This window comes from Rhipicephalus microplus, chromosome X (genome assembly GCF_043290135.1).
Source record: "Rhipicephalus microplus isolate Deutch F79 chromosome X, USDA_Rmic, whole genome shotgun sequence".
Classification (NCBI taxonomy): domain Eukaryota; kingdom Metazoa; phylum Arthropoda; class Arachnida; order Ixodida; family Ixodidae; genus Rhipicephalus; species Rhipicephalus microplus.
The window spans coordinates 393,153,886-393,173,647 of record NC_134710.1 but is presented as its reverse complement, the minus strand read 5'-3'; the positions used below and the strand labels follow the sequence as shown (position 1 = coordinate 393,173,647).

Here is a 19,762-nt window from a genome sequence, read left to right as displayed (position 1 = left end):
TAGTGCCAGGGCAGAAAAGTCGCTTACGGTTTTCATATTCTCCATGGGTGCAGCTGGGGGCGCAAAGTAACGCAAGAGTGTGGGTAGCTAAGGTTCCCTGCACTAAACCTCTGTAATATCTGAATAGCCCTGTTTTGTGCACTTCCTTTGATCTCATGTCAAGTCAACACTCTATAGACTAGCTTAGGCATCCTCACACCGTCCTCTCCATTAGCGTAACCTCACTACTTCGGAGCTGCTTTGTTAGCACTTTTGGAAAAGTAGAGACGGCATGCATAAACGAATGGATTCGCAAAGCGTGGTTATGTACACTAGTGAGTGCGCGGCAATGTTCACTTGTGAGAACGGAAGCATTTCATGCTGTCAACAGTCTGGTTACTTTAGCTGAAAGCGTCATGACAGTGTTTTACCAGCAGGGCCTTTTTCTTTTTTCAGTTTTTCAGGTGCAATCAAAATATGGTAATACTAAGAAGAATATTTTGTGATTCTCCGAAACTTTATTGTTCCCCTGTGTCTCAGGCTTGCCTTATTTCATATGAAAATGTTTCTCATCTTTTCGCCTGCACACTGAAGACAGCATCTGGGCTCGTGCGGGCTTGGGACTCTGTATGTATACAGGCACTCAGGGTGGTGTGTGTTGCGATTGACTTGGGCTTGTTTTCTTTTTTCTACGCTATAGTGACTTCCTAAAACTATATCAATAAACACTGTTTTATGCTTTTACCTTGTGTGTTTTTATTTTAAATATTATTGTTATTGACACTATTATTAATATTGTTATCATCATTATCAATGTTATTATTATTATTATTATTATTATTATTATTATTATTATTATTATTATTATTATTATTATTATTCATGCTACTGTGATTGCGGTTCGTGACTACCTAGGGAAAATAGTAGCCATCCCTATTATGTCTTGACTTTATCCTTTTGGAAATACTTATTTTAATATTTGAGCACGAAATATTATACTTTTGACAAAAACGTGTAAACTTTATGATTTTCAAGGACAGTCTTTGCCCGTATGTGCATTTGAAGTAAATGTTTTCAATGCTCTTTTGCTTAAAAAAAAAAATAAGTTTTCTGTCACTTTTGACTCATTTCTTGTGCCGGTCGGTGGTGGATCATGTGGCCGAGCCTTCTGAACATGTCGAACGGTGGCACATGTGCGAAAACAGAATATTCATCGTTTTACTCATTTTTTGAAGTTACCAAAAACGGAAAAGAAAGAACGCTGTGCTATGACCGCGTTGATACTCTCCCAAAACCAGGGTTGTCATATATACGCTTGTGCTTGCTACCATGTCTCCATCACACTGGTACCACCAAGAACTACAACAGCAGGGAGGAACCCGAGCATGACTTGGGCGCGCTAGCTTCGCAACGGTTGGTGGCAAGTTGGCTCGGAGCACCCCCACGAGATTGCGGCGGTAGGTGTAAACAGCCCCCCTCCTCTCCCCCCCTGTGTGCAGAACGTAAAGGAAATAAGCGCACGCCTTCAGACCGGCCGTGGGGCATCATATCAGAGTACATTGTTTAATTTTTTGATAGGAAAGGGTGACCTACACCTTTCCATCATGGATTTTGAAAGGGTCTATCAACTCTCACTTGTAGTGAACGGTTCTCGAGTTAGTTTTGTCGCTTGACTACGCAGCGCAGGCTGACATGGTATTTTTAGATTGCAATTATGTATACAACCTGTTTCTTTCACTAAATTAATATATAAGCTCCATAATGTTGGGCTTTCTGAGATCTCATTGTCTGTATCTGCTTCTACCTTTCTTATTATGAAAAACACGTTCAAGTTAAACGCCGCTGCTCTGGCTTTACTACTTCCAGACTACTACCTCAAAGAGGTATCCTTTGTATCACCTTATCATTAATCTACATTAATGATGGCATCACAGTTTTAAGCAATTTCTTTACTTAAGATTACTTGTTAACGAGTGTACTCTAATCAAAAGTATCACTAATAGTTCTCATGTTTAGACATGTTTATAGGCCAATATTTGGTGTACTTTCGAATGGTGTAGCAAGTGGCATGTGTGCTTAAATATTCATAAATAAGCATTCCTACAGGTGGCTAATAATGAAAGAATCTGCTTGACTACCTACAAACTGCATGACTGCCCTTTGGAGTAATTGTGAAAGTTCAAGTCCAGTACTATTTAGGTATAACTATTACTGCCTCTAGTGGTCTGACCACATCATCAAAGCTTATTCTGCTGCATGCTGCTACTTGTGTTACTTTGCTACCAACTTAGAAAGTCACTACCTTATGTGAAATTGCTCATTTATAACTAACTTGTGAATCATCATCATTATCGGCAGCCTGGCTATGCCTACTGCAGGGCTAAAAGATTTCCTTGTTCCGCCAATCAACCCGGTCCTGTGCTTTCTGCTGCCACATTATACCTGCTAACTTCTTAGTCTCATCTGCCCACCTAACTTTCTGTCTCCCCCTAACCCGCTTGCCTTCTCTTGGAATCCAGTAATTTACCCTTAATGACCAGTGGTTATGCTACCTATGCGCTACGTGCCTTGCCAATGTCTGTTTCCTCTTTGTGATTTCATCTATGATATCCTTAAATCTGGTTTATTCAGGCATACCTACTCTGTTTTCTTCTTGTTTCTTAAAGATACACCTATCATTTTAATTTTCATCGCTCACTGCATCGTTCTCAAATAAAGCTGAACTCTCCTTGTAAGCCTCCAGGCACTGAGCAAGAATATTCCCCCATGCTTCTGCTCCGTCGGTCAGTACCGGCAAGATGCAGCTGGTATATACTTACCTCTTGCAGGCTAGTGGCAGATTACCATTCATCATTTGAGAATGCTTGTCGAATGTGATCCACCCCATCCTTATTCTTCTAGTTGCGATGATGTTTATTCAAACAGAGGAGTCGCATCGAGGTCGCGACGGAAAATGGGCGTACGGCAAGTCTGGCGAAGGCGGCACAGGTTCTCGCGCAATCAGAGCCTGGGGTTTTTCGTTCTGTTTGGAAGGCGCATACGGGTTGGTGCGTATCCTCCACTACAATACCCCCGGGGTGAAGAGTAGCCATCCTGGCGACTCAGGGGGTAGGCAGAATGAGGGGGTCGTAGTAGGGCTTGAGACGGTCGACGTGCACGGTCTCGCGTCCTCGACGGCGCAAATCTGGCGATTGTGTTAGGGGCTCGATGATGTAATTCACCAGCAAGGTTGCGTCAATGACACGATATGGACCATGGTACCGGGCCAGAAGCTTAGAAGAAAGGCCAGGAACCTGCGGGGGCACCCAAAGCCAAACAAGGGAGCCAGTACGAAACGTAGGCGCTATGTGATGAACGTCGTCATGTCAGGTTTTTTGTAGACCTTGAGCCTCACTTGTCATAGACCGAGCCAACTGACGGCACACTTCAGCGTATCTGGCGACTTCCAAAAGCGGGCAGCACTCAGATGCATCAGGGCGGTACGGTAGCATAGTGTCGAGTGGGTGGGATGGTTCGCGGCCGTACAACAGAAAGATTGGGGAAAACCCGGTAGTCGCTTGCGTCGCGGTGTTGTAAGGGAAGGTAACAAAAGGTAATACAGCGTTTCAATTAGTGTGGTCGGAGGAGGTGTACATCCTGAGCATGTCGCCGAGTGTGCGGTTGAACCGTTCAGTGAGACCATTCGTCTGTGGATGGTATGTGGTAGATTTCCGGTGGATGATGTTGCATTCAGCGAGAATAGCTTGGGTGACCTCCGACAGGAACACTCGACCCCTATCACTGAGTAATTCCTGTGGAGCCCCATGGTGGAGAATGAAGCTGCGCAAAATGAAGAGTGCAACTTCGCGGGCGGTCGCTGCTGGTAGAGCTGCAGTCTCAGCGTTGCATGTATGATCATTGACACTGATGACACCGGTTTCCAGAGCGCCTATATGGGAGGGGGCCATAGAGGTCGATACCCACGCGGTCGAATGGGCGAGCCGGACATGGGAGCGGCTGTAACATGCCAGTAAGATGCCGCGGAGGTGTCTTGTTCTGTTGGCAAGTGGTGCAAGACTGAACGTATTTCTGCACAAAGCGATACATTCCTCACCAGTAATACCGTTGGCACAGCCTTTCGTAGGTTTTCAGGACACCTGCGTGAGCACTTTGGGGATCTGCATGGAAATTTATGCAGATGTCAGAGCGCATATGAGTTGGGACAGCAAGGAGCCACTTCCGACCACCAGGCATATAGTTGCGGCGGTACAAAATGTTGTCTCGCACGGAAAAGTGGGCTGCTTGTCGGCGTAGCGCTCTCGTGGAAGGGACAGCAGACGGATCGGTAAGGTAGTCGAGTAACAATGCAAGGTATGGGTCTTTACGCTGCTCCGAAAGCATGTCAGTGGTGTCGATTGGTGACAAGGTGGTAAAAAGGGGTGACAGAGAAGCCACATCTGGTGTTAATGGCGATCGCGAAAGTGCATCGGCATCCGCATGCTTGCGCCCTGAACGATATACAACACGGATGTCGTATTTTTGCAATCGAAGTGCCCAACGGCCCAGGCGTCCGGACGGGTCTTTCAAGGTGGACAGCCAACATAGAGCGTGGTGGTCTGTGACCACGTCGAAAGGACGGTCGTAGTAGGTACGGGCGAAGCTTCGTCAATGCCCAGATTATGGCCAAACACTCCTTCTCTGTCATGGGGTAATTCAATTCAGCCTTCTCGAGAGCGCGACTTGCATAGGCGACTACGTATTCGGCTTGGGTGCCTTTCCGTTGTGCCAAAACTGCACCAAGACCGATGCCACTTGCATCGGTGTGAATTTCTGTGGCAGCAGCGGGGTCGTAGTGACGAAGAATAGGTGGTGAGGTCAGCAGGCGGCGCAGCTGGCGAAATGCGTTGTCACATGCAGGTGAACATGCAGATATACCTTTGCTGTTGGAAAGCAGACTCATGAGAGGTGCGATGATTGACGCGAAGTTGCGCACGAAGCGACGTTAGTAGGAGCAGAGACCGACGAAACTTCGTAGAGCTTTCAGTGATGTGGGCAAAGGGAAGTCAGCGACAGCTCGAAGCTTATCGGGATCCGGAAGAACACCGTTTCTTGTTATGACATGTCGCAAGATGGTCAGTTTCCGTGCTGCGAAGTGGCACTTCTTGGAGTTAAGTTGTAGGCCTGCAGAAGTTAGACACGTCAGAATCTCGTGGAGGCGAACAAGATGTGTCGGGAAATCAGATGAAAAGACTACGATGTCGTCCAGGTAACACAAGCAAGTTTTTAACTTAGGGGCACGCAAGATGGTATCGATCATGCGCTCAAATGTGGCAGGTGCGTTGCAGAGCCCAAATGGCATGACTTTGAAATCATATAGGCCATCCGGCGTTACAAAGGCTGTTTTAGGGCGATCACATTCAGCCATTGGCACCTGCCAATACCCATAACGCAGATGCAAGGATGTAAAGTACTCGGCGCCTTGTAAACAGTCAAGGCTTACGAGGACTGCCATTGTGGTCAAGCTTTTCGCCAGCAACATCTGGAATGCGCCATCCTTGATGCCCTTGAGAATCTGTCGAATTTTCTCTTCTTCAGGCATGGATGGGTTAACACGCCTGCAGAGGTCGAGCACATCCTCAATATAACTAGTAAAAGTCTCGCCAGGGTGCTGGGCTCGGTGGCGTAGACGCTGGTCAGCGCGGAGTTTGCGGACCTCTGGTCGGCCGAACACTTCGGTCACGAGGGTCTTAAAGGTAGACCAGTTGGCGATGGCAATTTCGCGGTTGGTAAACCATGGCTTAGCGACGTCAGCCAAGTAAAAGATAACATAGGCAAGCTTAGAGTCGTTGTGCCACTTGTTGCTGGCACTTACGTGTTCATACAAGGAGAGCCAGTCTGCGACGTCTTGTTCATCACTGCCACTGAAGATTGGTGGGTCTCGCTGACGGGTAGCGCTGGGGCAAGTCGACGGGGCAGCCGATGGTGCTGGCTGTGCTGGGATGGGCTGGTTGGCGACTGCGTCAGTCATGTTGTACGGTGGTCTTTCGGCCAACTTGGGAGAGCGGAGCTCCAGGTCTGCTTAGGGATCTCAGCAGCCTCCACCAAAAGCGATGATGTTTATTCAAACAGAGGAGTCGCAGCGAGGTCGGACGGAAAATGGGCGTACGGCAAGTCTGGCAAAGGTGGCACAGGTTCTCGCCCAATCGGAGCACGGGGTTTTTTGTTCTGTTTGAAGGCGCATACGCGTTAGTGCGTATGCTCCACTACATAGTTATTTCACTCGCATGCCTCGGCTCTGAGGTTACCTGTCCTAAATAGACATATTCCTTTGCAACTTCCAGTGTCTCACGACCTGTCACAAAGCGCTGTTCTCTGCTGAGGCTGCTGCACATTACTTTAGTTTTATGCATATTAATTTTCAAACCTACTCGTCTACTTTCCATGTCCCGTTCTGTAATCATGATCTGTTATTCATCCCCTGAGTGCAACGCAGTGTCATCAGTGAATCATAGGTCACTGAGATACTTTTCATTAACTGTTATCCCCAAGTCTTCCCAATTTAGGGCCCTGAAAACCTCTTTTAAAAACGAGGTGAATAGCACTGGAGAGATTGTATCTCCCTGCCTTACAGCCTCCTTTATTGGGATTTCGTCACTTTATTCATGGAGGACTGTGGTTATGCCGCGGTGGTCTAGTGGCTAAGTCTCTCGACTGCTGACCCGCAGACCGCGGGATAGATTTCCGGCTGCACCGGCTGAATTTTTGATAGAGGCGAAAATGCTGTAGGCCCGTGTGCTCAGATTTGGGTGCATGTAAAAAAACCCCAGGTGGTCCAAATTTCCTAAGCCCTCCACTACAGCGTCTCTCATAATCATATGGTGGTTTTGAAATGTTAAACCCCACATATCATAGAGGACTGTAGTGGCTGTGGATCCACTATAGATTTCTTCCAGCCATCGGCCATATCATGCTGAATGTGCTGGTTCTCGTCCGATCACCGAAGCTAAGCAGCATTGGGCTCGGTCAGTACTTGGGAGGGAGATTTCTTCCAGTATGCTTATATAGGCTTCGTCGATGCCCGAATTCTGCAGTGCCTGCATGACTGTTGATAATGACCGAATTAAATGCCTTTTCGTAATCTATGAAGGCTATGTACAGGGTTTGATTGTATTCCGCGTATTTCTCTATCACCTGATTGATAGTATGAATATGGTCTATTGTGGAGTACCCTGTTTGAAATCCTGCTTGGTCCTTTGGTTGATTACACTCTAATGTCGTCATAATTTCATTAGCTGTCAGTTTTGCTTGTAAACAATAGACAGTAAGCTGATCGGCCTGCAGTTTTTCAAGTCCTTGATGTCCCTTTATGGATTAAGATGATGATGGCATTCTTCCAGGATTATAATACCCTCGTGATCATCAGACACTTCGTATACAGGGTGGCCAGTTTTTCTCACTCTCTCTGTCATCATACAACAGGCCTTGCTAAATACATGCTGAATAAATAATACATGCTAAATAATAAATACATGCTAAATAAATAAATATCACCTTTTCTGTGTGGACAGTTTTCGGTTTTGGTTTCTGGGTGCCGAATTGGGCTGTAAGATAGCGGTGTAGCTTGGTCACGTGGCCACACAAGGCTGTGACGCACGTCGTGCTGATTATCGTCTGCTTTCGCTGGCTTTCTTTCACACACGTATTGCACAAGTACCTGCGAAACAAGCGTGTAGAGGTTGCGATGCTTTGCCAGTACTTTGTGGCGGAGGTCACTGAAAGTCACTGACCTCACTACAATAGGCGTGCACACGGGAGAGGGGTAAGGGGGCGGCCACTCCCATAGTCATTTACGAGGGGGGAGGGGTGCAAGCACAGCCCCACACATTGACATACTAGATAGGGGGCGTGAAGTCAGATCCATGCATTGGCATAATAGGGAGAGGGTGCGCTGCGATGAACCTTTATGCCCCCTGAAGGGGAAACCTACGCATGCCTACGCTGGGCGGCCACTCCCATAGTCATTTACGAGGGGGGAGGGGTGCAAGCACAGCCCCACACATTGACATACTAGATAGGGGGCGTGAAGTCAGATCCATGCATTGGCATAATAGGGAGAGAGTGCGCTGCGATGAACCTTTATGCCCCCTGAAGGGGAAACCTACGCATGCCTACGCTCACTACAGTGGTGTGACGTTACTGCAACTTTCGTTGCCCATCCTACAGAGCTAGGACACTTCTAGACGCGCTTGCAATGGGCTTTGGTCGGGAGAATGATCATTTAGGTACACTTTGGAGATGAATTAAAATATGTTCTAATTGTTTGCTGTGTCCGACCATTCGTGTGTAGTGTCTTAGAATACAGAGGAAACCGAGGAGTGGCTTGTTTTAGCCTCAAAACTTGATGTCACCACCTCTTTAATCCATACAATCTGATTTTTGCTTATGCACACTTTTGCCTTCACAGCTTTTATGCTTCAGCGTGCTCAATTCTCTCCATGCTATACCTTCTTATGTTGGCTACCTTGTGCCTATCGATTAACTTCGAAAGCTCCGCCAGTTCTTTTTTGTTGGTTGCATTTGATGTTTTCATTGTTTGACGTCTCTTAATGAAGTTTTTCGTCTCCTGGGATAGCTTGCCAGTGTCCTGTAAAATGACTGTATTCCCGATTTTTATTGCGCACTCCTGAATGATACTAGTCAGATTATCGTTCTTTGCGTCAATGCTAACGTCAGTTATCTCATTTAGTGCCTCGAATCTATTCTGAAGCTGAACTCTGAATTCCTGTACTTTCCCTCTCAGTGCAGTCGTGGCCGAGTAGGTAAGGCGGTGCACTCGAAATTTGTGAAGCCTCAGCCGAAATATGTGGCTGTTAAGACTCCTTTTAAGGGGAGATGCGAGTCAAAAAACGCGAGTTTTCTTAAAAATTACCGATTCTATATCTTCACCTGTTTTGATACGATTAGTATCTCTACTGTTCTGAAAAAAAAAAAAAAATCCATGTCGAGACTCGCCTACAAATGTTTTAAAATTGTGTCTAAAGAGCACAAGGTGGCTGTTAAAAAGCTGAAAGTGAGCAGCCTTTGAGCACCTTTCCGCTGACAATGCGCCGCCGCTCACCATTGTCGATTGCATAAGGCAAAAAGTTGAGCGTAACTCTTCAAATAACTGTTTCCCACACTGATGCGGCGCAAGAAATAATAAAAGGAAGCACACTTTTGCCGCATTTTTCGAGCGCGGCGACTGACTTTTAAATCACGTGGTACGAATCGAAAACCGCCATTAGCTGCTGCACGCCTGTATGTGTTGTGAAGCCTGCTTGCGGGGTCCATGTCTTGTCAAGCAGCGTACCTGAACACTTTTCTCGTGTGTTTATCTTCGTTATGGATGAAGAAAGCTGTAGCTCGTGCGTGAAAGCTGTTGTGGTGGCTCACTCTGTGAGAATGGGCTACGAGCAGCTGGTTCGATTTGCGGCACTCGTTGGCTTGTAAAAGCTAATGCATCAAAAGTCATTCACTGCCATCAGCCGGAAAGTCCATGATGCGGCAATGCATGACGTCAGTGCCAATATTGCGAGGCGAGGGAAGTTAGTGGGGACGACATTGTCGTTATGTACGACGGTACGGGGCACAAGTGCAGGCACAAAATGGCATTGGCACTGTTCTGTCCCTCGACACTGGACTTAGTTTAGATTTCGCAGTCCTGTTGAACTTCTCCTCCGCTTGCAGTCGGCACAAGGCTCAGCCAGATAGAGTGGAAAAAGTTTGGCAAGTTCATGGCCCTCTCTGAGCGCGAAATGTCTGTGAGGAGTCAGCTCGAAAGAGCCGTGAGGCAGAAACCTATGGTGCTGGTGAATTTTAGCTGCAGTGGCCACTAGAAGAAGGATTGTTCTCTTTTGTATGCAGATTTCATCGTATTTAATGACATCTTTCATAAATAAAAATTTAATTTTAACTTTAGAACTCTTTTTGTTTTCAAAACACAGATTTTGCTTTTTTTTTAATGTGCCCCTCTTTTTTCGGATAATTTTGTTGCTCCAATCAGCATGAAACTTTGCCCAAATTTCTTTCAAAGTATGACGAATGAAATTATCTAGTTTAAATTTTAACATTTCAATCATATAATAAAAATTTTATGTAAATCTTTACTAGGGTCCGAAAAATATGGACTTTTTCACGTATATTACATATATTGTATGGGCTTCTTAATTAGTTACTTCCATTTTAAACTTTATTTGAAATACTATGAACGGTAAAAAATTATGGAAGTTTAGTGATGAAAAGAGGGGGGGGAGGCAAAAGAGTTAAGGTTTTCACTTTGTCATGTAGCAAAGTTTAAATAAGCAACTTGCAAGAAAACCAATTATATATTTAAAGTCAGCATGAAAAGTTATATGAACAGCTCAAGTTTAATTTCTCTAAGGTGAATATTAAAAAAAAGGTGTCTCCGAGTGGCATCTTCCTTTAAAAAAGACATTCAAAAAGAACTTGGGTCACCAAAAGAAAAGCTGCTCGTTTAACTTGTGGCACGTATAATAGGTATGTTTCGTCTAATAATGTATCATGCCTTAAATAAATTAACACACTCAGCTACCCTTAGCCATTCATGCAAGAACTGCTATTAAGTCGAACAAGAATATACGGTCATAGAATATTGTAGCCCCGCCGCGGTGGTCTAGTGGCTAAGGTACTCGGCTGCTGACCCGCAGGGCGCGGGTTCGAATCCCGGCTGCGGCGGCTGCATTTCCGATGGAGGCGGAAATGTTGTAGGCCCGTGTGCTCAGATTTGGGTGCACGTTAAAGAACCCCAGGTGGTCTAAATTTCCGGAGCCCTCCACTACGGCGTCTCTCATAATCATAGAGTGGTTTTGGGACGTTAAACCCCCCATATCAATCAATCAATCATAGAATATTGTAACCTCATTCTTTACATGCACTCGTCTCTTCAAGCGCACATTCCTTTATATGTCCTTTTATGCAGCAGAATCTCTTATTAGCTGGTGTATTTACCTGACATTTGTCTACTGCTGCTATTTTTGCATTTTTTTCTATGTATTACTGCAGTGTGTTTTATAATGTTTTACTATGTTGGCTTTCTGTAGTTTTTCGTTGATCACATGTAATATACATAATTATTTATTTTCGTGATACATTCTATGTACCCAGTCTTTGATTGAAGACTTGCAATATGTTGCATATAAATAAATAACTAAATAATACTGTTTCGAAGTTAGCATTTTGTAATCACTCTGAGCATGATGGCAATTGGAATGATCTTTCTCACCTTTGTTCCTCTTCTCGCAGGCACTGTTCTTCTTGCAGCATGCTTCTGTAGTATGTCCTAACACTACATAATTGCTAACATCATGCTGGCACACTTTTTCATGACAACACTATCAACTTGCATGAGAATTAAATATATTTTTTAATTTGCTACATGTAGTTTCCACCACTTACGCCATGCCAAACATGCTGCAGGCGGTCAGATCAGATGATTGCGCATGCAAGGCATGCAAGTGACGGTGAAGAGCGAGCATGCTAGACAACTGACATCCCTCATAGCTAGATCATTCAACAGCTTTTACGCTAGTGACGTCACGTGTTTGACTCGGTTGAACTCTCAACGTCTGAAGAGGGTGCTGGAAAAGCCCAGAGATAAGACGCATTTTTTGTGTTTTATTTGTTGCTTTTTCACCCCGTGCAATGCTGCTGTGTTCATGAGGGGTGATATTAGCACCATTTTGTACATGTCATGTTCATTCAACCGGTTCAAGGTGTCCCCGGTTGTTTAGGCATTGTTTAAAAGGCTTTGTGTAATGGGATGGCAGACTGGCCGAGTTTGTTAAGATGCATAGTACTTGAAATGTAGGTTGGAAAACACAGCGTCGTTGTGTTTTCTATTTTTTTGGTCCTGACTTTTGGGCTATTGTATTCAAGTACCAGACTTTGTGTACCCTGAGTAAAAGAGCTTTTGGTGTAATTCATTTCTTAGGGGTAGTGAGGATGTAAAAGGACAGTCGTTGGGAGTTGCTTTATTATTCCACAGGGTGAAATTTATGCGTGCGTAGTAGTCTGTCCTCAGTGTTTGCAAACACACCGGCACTTTTCCAAGTTACACTCTTCCATGCATATGACAGTGCGAGCCTTTCAGAGATGCAATAGCTGCAGTTCTGTAGTGCTCCTTTAGAAATTCCTATGCTTGTAGTTCTAAATTTAGGATCTCTTTTCTTGTGAACTAAACTTGATAGATCAGTATCTTCAAGCTGATACATAAATTTATCATCTCACGCACATGCACACGACACTCACACATACTTCAGTAGGAGACTTAAAATTACTTCTTTACATTCAGGTTATTTTCTGGACCTTACGACGAAGCTCGGAAGATGGAGAAGCTGAAGTGCATCGTTAATTACTTCCGAAGAATTACGAAGCAAGGTCAGTAGCTTGGCTAATATGATTCTTATGTGTCTCCTAGTGCTTCCAAGGTTTGTCAAAAAATGTAACCAGCCCCGCCGCGGTGGTGTAGTGGCTAAGGTGCTCGGCTGCTGACCCGTTGGTCACGGGATCGAATCCCAGCTGCGACAACTGCATTCACGATGGAGGCGGAAATGTTGTAGGCCTGTGTGCTCAGATTTGGGTGCACGTTAAAGAACCCCAAGTGATCGTAATTTCCGAAGCCCTCCACTACGGGGTCTCTCATAATCATATGGTGGCTTTGGGACGTTAAACGCCACATATCAATCAGAACATGTAATTATGCATTTGCATGAACATATATTTGCAGCACTAGCCTTTGGTTCTGATGAGGTACAATAGATTTAGGTCGTTATTCTTGTGAAAAAGAAATACTGTTTTCAATTTTCAAATATACATATTATTGAGTGACATTTGAAAGAATCATAATAAATTGCTGCATGTGTAGGAGTGGTTCTTTGTATCTGTTTATCTTAATTTGTGAATGTGCTTCTGATTTTGTTCAAATTAGCATGCTTCAGTCACTACAGAATTCACCACATGTAGGAAAGCGAGCGACCGAAGGGCTGAGCGTTGCAGGAAAATGAGCCTGTAGGTTACAAAGGGCACGTGTTTTAAATCGGCGTTGTGACACACTTTACCCCTCAGTCCTCCTCAGTTAATTTGCAGCTTTTGTCTTGTTCATTAGCTATTACTTATGCAGTGCTATCTGCATTGCTGATCCTAGTAAATATGCTGACTGACAAATAGTGTATGATCAAATTCATCTGACTTAGAGGGTGTTTGATGCTATGTAATAATTCGCAGGTTGGCTTAGCCAGACAGTGAGAATTGTTGATTAGTCAGAATTCCTGAGGATTAGACGAGCTCTTGAATTCACCTTTAGTGCTGTTCCCTAACTTCAACGTTTCAGCATGCTAAAATTCAGAAGCTTACTGTTGAATGCTTCTGTATGTATTTATTCAATGTTTGATGCAGTGTATTCAATTAGTATTCAGAATTTTTATATTTACCCCTTTTCTTTTAGTGATATACTATTTTGTGACATAAGAGCGTGACGCTGAACATACACACAGCAGGCGATGCGGAAGACTTTTGTAAGGTCTGGCGTCGAAGGCAAGGGGGGTCAGTCTTCTTTGTCACAAAAGAGTGCGCGTTCCAAGGAGCTGGTTCTCGGGAAATCATAATGCCGGCATAAGGACGCCCATTCTAGTAATAAAACCACGATCGGTCGCCGCTTTTAACAACCAGCTAGGTGGTCGGCGGCCAGTGGAGTGCCGGCAGGCGACGGGAAAACATCTGGTGTATCGACACCCATCCATCTTAGTTTTTGTCTTCGAGACGGCTGTCACGCTGGACAGCGTAGCCACCTCGCAGTTATGGTAGGGGCCCGCAGCCGAACGCCGCCACCATCGTGTGCGTTCGCACAGTTCCCGGAAGGTCGTGTGCTGGCTGTTCTTTTTGTCTCTCTATCTACGACTGAGAGGTCGAGTGCTTGAATAAGAGAGCCAGAGTAGAGGACTGCAACAAGTGTGTTTAGTCTGTCCAATAAACGGGCTGAATTGTTTTGGTTGGCCATGAGGAGAATCGGGAGGGGCAACCGAGGGGTTAAAATCTGGCTACCGTTTCCTCACAGTCGTTCTGGTTGCAGCAAAGAGTGCTTTGCACTATCGGCTCTGCCGAAGCAACATGCGACGGTCCCAGCTGTGGCGCAGTCTTGTAAATTTGTACGTAAGTTCCTGTACATAAAGTCATGTTGTTGCAACGTAACGAAAGGCGCTGGTCTCTATCCTGCACAAGCAGCAGCAGCCACGACAAGACAAGATGGACACCATGCAACCAACCTTCTACTCCCTTCTATAGCAATAGCAGCTACGCAGCTGAGAGAGCTCTGCTCAAGGGAACAGTGGGAGTGGGTAGAAGGTTGAGTTTTTGCTGGCGCGGTCAGATAAGATTGAGACAACGACGACAAGGAGCGCTCTGCATGCCAAGGAGTTCGTCGTGTTGCGGAGGACACGCAAGACGGAAGCCAAGATATCGGCTTTTCCAACGAAGAAGCAAGCCACCGAGCTGAGGAGGCGACAGTGCGGCAGCCATCGACCCGAGGAAGTCAACGGTCCAGCAGCGGTCATCCCAATTCACCGATCCAGTGACAACTCAGGTGACATCGGGTGATGTCGAGCAGCTGACAGCAGGCAAGGCGAGAGGGCAGCGAGCAGCAGCTTCACAAGTGGTGAGTCCTCTGGTGTTCTTACATCTCAGGGGTGCTGCTGCCTTTCGTGAGTTTTAAGGCGTCCTATGGACACGAGGTTTACCCACTTAAACCTGGACAGGCGAGCGTAGGCCATGAGTCGTGAGTCGGGCGACGAGAGCGATGCGGCAAGCCCGGAAGAGGGTAGTGTGTGAGATAGCCAGAGAGATGATCGTTTCGGAAATCTCACGCTGGAGCGTCGACTGCAGGAGTTGTGGTTGGAGATGGAGAAACTGTCGCAGATGATGAGTGGAAGCTCTTGGTTGAGTGGATCTGAGATCAGCAGGCGGGATCCATGTAGCGAGCTGAGACGCTATTCGAATGTCCTCACAGGGGTGCTTCCAAATTTTCAGCCGAGGCTGAAGCACTGGTGTGGTTTCAGTCCGTGGAAAGTGCCCTAGAAGCGTACGAGGTACTGGGGGAGTTTTGGGTATGTTTGGTTTTCTCGTTGGTAGCGGAAAGAGTCCCATTTTCGTCCACGCTGCTAAGCCCAACAGAGCATAAAGATTACTAGATAATCAAGCAAACGGTGCTTGACGAGCTCAAACTTTCGGCAGGGCAGTTTCTAAGAAGATTCTTAAGGTCAGGGAAGCGTGCGAACGAAGGGTGGAGACCTTTTTCGACACGTTTAGAGAGCTACCTCCCCTTTTACCTTGAGGCAAGGCGGGTGTCGACATTCGAGGGCCTGGTTAAGCTTTTTGGTTGCCGACCAATTGAAGAAAAATTTGTCGGAGGAGGCCGTGCGGTATGTGACACTCCATGAAGGGAGAACGTGGATGAGCGCCCCAGAGACATCCGCGTTGCTGCAAACGTTTGAGGAAGCGCAGGGGTCGAACAGTGCGGCAAGACAGGCGAATCAAAAGCCGGCGGATTCACAAGACCCGAGCAAGGCTAGAGCTTAAAATGAAACCACGAAGAGCCGCTGTGCCGGAGAAAGCCTAGGCGCGGAGCGAAAACGTAAGTCCAGGGCATGCTACAGTTGCGGTAGCATAGGGAACCGAAAATGAAATTGCCCTCAGCGTCAGAAACAGCTGACTGAAGGGGTTCCGGGCGCTGAGAGCGAGAGTTTAGTGGTGCATGTTATGATGGGGGAGCCGGTGGTAGCGCACGGGGACCTTATCGCCGTGTCACTCGACTGTAAGGATAGTTAATCGGAGCGGTTTTGAACATGGGGGTGGATATCACCGTGTTGAGGGAGAGCGCTATCCCACCGGAGATGGTGAAGCCGCAAGGCACTATTAACTTAAAGGGACACTAAAGTCAAATAACAATTTACGTCAGAGTGAACGCTCAATGTATGACAACACCTAAAACGACAATATTATCAACAACAGTGCCCTACTTACCAAGAAATTAAGGTAAATGCACAAGAACACAAGGGCCACAGTAGGACACTTTCAAAATGATCCCGATGACTTAAGACGGACCGCCTACAATTAATCACTAGTAATCGATCTAACTGCAATAAATAAAGAACTTTGCGGGCATCAAGAGGCGCAATAAAATGCTGCTTGTTTGTTTCTGTTTGATTCATGGAAAAAAGAACCACCAGATGTTACTATGAGGAATGGCGTGAGTGGTTCGAAAATTCAATTTTCGCGTGGTTACACAGGACAGGTGGTGCCATCTAGTGGGGTACAGTTGAAACAAAAGCATCTGCACTCTCGGAGTCAATGGAGGGGGTCGAAATTTTCGGAGCCCTTCACTACGGCGTTTCTCATAACCATATGGTGGTTTTGGGACGTTAAACCCCACATATCAATCAATCATCAATCAATCGGAGTCAATGGAGGGAAATTGATCGATGGTCGTTTTTGCTGCTGTGGCTCCCACTGCTTTCGGTATGCTGCTGCTAGCGCAGTAAAGCCGGGCAACATTGTGCACGGCTACAGTGACGTGAGACTGACCAGTCGGTCCGCTTCTTGAGGCGGGTAACTTGAAGTGCGCTAACGCGATGCTGACCACTAAAAGGTGATTTTATTTCAAAATACGCCTTTCCTTGGCACAAAAGTAACACCACGAGGTTTCTGAACCACGATTTCAACAATCAACGTCGACTGAATAGTTGACTTTAGTGTCCTTTTAACATGTGCGTTTGGTTGTACAGTGAAGGCGAAGCTCGCGGTGGTCCCGTTCACGATGTCTAGTGAAAGCGGCGTGAGCACTGACCTAAAGGGGACGGTTCTCATGCTTTTCACATTAACTGACCGACTGCCAGCACGAGCGGATTGCCTGTTGTCAGAAAAAGCGTGGAAATCGCCTAAAGACGAGTCCACTTCCGAGAGCATATTGAAAGGCACGGAGGAGACGGGCGGCACACAGCTGACGCTGCAAAGTGGCCCGTTGAACACGAGCAAAGTGCGGCAGTTTGAAGTAGAGAGCCCTGAAAGCCAGGGGAAAACCGCTATTATAAAGGGTACGACCACACATGTTGTCGTAGAAAGCGAGGACGACGACCAACCCCAGGGCAGCCGCGCGTCGCCTGATGGATCGCGAGCGGCAGGCAGGAATGATACAGGCGCACCTGAGGAGTTCCGCGAAAAGGTGTATGCCGAGGTAAAACCGCAGATAGCCGAGGAGGGCGCAGAAGGCATTGTTGAGTGACACTGCAAGCGTTTGTGCGTGGCACAGGAGCCGGTGGAGCCTTGAGAGCAGGGGGACATGAGTGAATAGCGCCTTTGTTGCCCAAAAATTGGGTCAGTTGGCGTATCGTTCGAGCAAGACGTGGAATTTAGGGATGCAGATTATGAACCGCGGCCGGCAGCAGTGTGTGCTGAGGGTACTTGCTCGGTTTCTGATCAGTCGGCCGATGCTGGAGAACGAGACCGCAACTGAGTCCGCGAGAATTCCAGTAAGCACGAGGTGTCGTTTGGCGGCCAACCTAATGCAACTTCGGTGCGGCAACTAGAAGTTCTTGAAGAAGAGAAGTTAACCTGAAAAAACTCGCATCCACATAGAAGCGTAAAAAGGAAAGTGGGAAGACTTCTCTAGTGGGAACAGTGTTGCGTGGAGAGTCATTTGGAGAGCTACTTAGGGCGTGTTGCAGGTTCTCCCTGTTGGGTGCCTGACGGTGAGGAGCTTGCGGTAGTCAAGAGGTTGAGTGTGCCAACTATAGGGACGGAGCCGATCGAATTTCAGGGATCGTGTGGACACTATCTAAGCTACGTCTAAACTACGTGGAGGTAGCTTGGCCGTTCTCTGAGCTAACGGGAGAGCGGGTTGCGGACAAAATTGCATGGGTGGATGGGGGCATCTTGGTGGCACAGAGCCACACTGTGTGAGGCGGCGCCATGGATAAGAGTAGATCCAGAAAAGCCATATTGGCTCATAGGGAACTTGTCCATGGCCACCTCTGAGGTCTACCGATCGCGTCGGGCGAAGAGCCACGCTCAGGCATCGATCGCGTTTGCACGGCACAGGTTTTCTCCAACTCACTGCCCTAATTCCTTGTCAGTCAGCTGGAATTCAGGAGCGTTCAATTTATAGCTTTTCAGCGCACTGATGACCATGGTCTGTGGCCGCCACCCACTATTGTTGCCGACGCATGCACACTGTCGAAAGCACCTAATGGTCGCTCAAGAAATGGCAGTGGTGCCTCAGGGGCCGTTGAGACACTAGAGGACTAGGCACGTGGTGGACACTCCTTTAGTTAAGAGTGACGTGCGCCAACCTGGAGACACTTGAACAGCACCATGCGTTGAAATGTGTGTGTGTCTCAGTGAAGGGTATTTTTTTTCTTGTGTGTGTATGTGCGTGTGTAAGCATTCTTTGATTGACTTGACGAGCACCATGTGTGGAAGGGTGTGTACGTTAGTGGAGTGTTTCTTGTGTATGTGTATGACTAGAAGCATGCAGGAGTTTGGTTGTTCTTTGATTTGCTTGCTTTATCGATTGTACTTGTGTACCCAGTGACCTCGTGTCGTTTTTATTTTTTTGGTTGCTTTGTGGTGGTGCCCGTTTGGTGGGGTCCCGAGGTTTAGGCAGAGAGGATTCTGTGCTTATTGCAGAAACGCCTCTGGCGTACAGGGAACTGCGAAGTGTGGTGGGAGGGTTTGGAGACGTTCGGCGCTATCCCTTTATGTTGTTATTCACGTAGCTGCATTTGAGCGCTTGCACTAATCTTAGGAAGGGCGTGTAAGGTCTGGCGTCGAAGGAAAGGGGGGGTGAGTCTTAGTCACAAAAGGGTGCGCTTTCCAAGGAGCCGGTTCTCGGGAAACGATAATCCCGGCATAAGGACGCCCGTTCTAGTAAGAAGACCATGGTCGGTCGCTGCTTTTAACAACCAGCTAAGTGGCCGTCGGCCAGCAGAGCACTGGCGGGCGACGGGAAGACATCCGGTGTATCGACACCCATCCATCTTGATTTGAGTCTGCGAGAGGGCTGTCACGCTGGACAGTGTAGCCAGCTCGCAGTAATGGCAGGGGCCCGCAGCTGAATGGCGCCTCCATCGTGTGCATTTACACAGCTCGCGGAAGGTCGTGTGCAGGCCGGTCCTTTCGTCTCTCTCTCTCCGACTGAGAGGTCGAGTGCTTGAATAAGAGAGCGAGAGGAAAGGACTGAAACAAGTTTGTTTAGTCTGTCCTATAAACAGACTGAATTGTTTTGGTTGGCTGTGAGAAGAATTGGGAGGGGCAACCGAGGGGTTAAAACTTGGCTCCCATTTTCTTACAGTCGTTCTGGTCGCAGCAAAGAGTGCTCTGCACTATCGGCTCTGCCGAGGCAACATGTGACGATCCCAACGGTGGCGCAGTCTTCTAAATTTGTACATAAGTTTCTGTACATAAAGTCGTGTTATTGCAACTTAACGAAAGGCACTGGTCTCCATCCTTCACAAGCAGCAGCAGTCACGACAAGACAGACACCATGCAACCAACCTTTCTTTCAGTTCCCTTGAGCAGAGCTCTCTCAGCCGCTACGCAGCTGAGAGAGCTCTGCTCAAGGGAACAGAGGGAATGGGTAGAAGGTTGAGTTTTACTACTTTGCTCACTCCTTAACTATGAAGAAAAATATGACATGTGGTAACAAGAAAATCTTTTTTCTGTACTTTATATAGCGCAATGTAAAATTTACTATCATGCT

General features: G+C 46.8%; 1 protein-coding gene across 2 annotated transcripts in view; it reads left to right on the top strand.

The window, feature by feature from the left end:
* Positions 1-19,762, top strand: part of LOC119161005 (Poly(ADP-ribose) glycohydrolase) — a 122,011-nt gene that overhangs the window by 37,701 nt on the left and 64,548 nt on the right. For both annotated transcript variants that reach the window (XM_075880160.1, XM_037413307.2), the window contains exon 12: positions 12,308-12,393. In XM_075880160.1, coding sequence (XP_075736275.1) covers positions 12,308-12,393 — 86 coding nt within the window. The remainder of the gene's footprint in view (positions 1-12,307; positions 12,394-19,762) is intronic.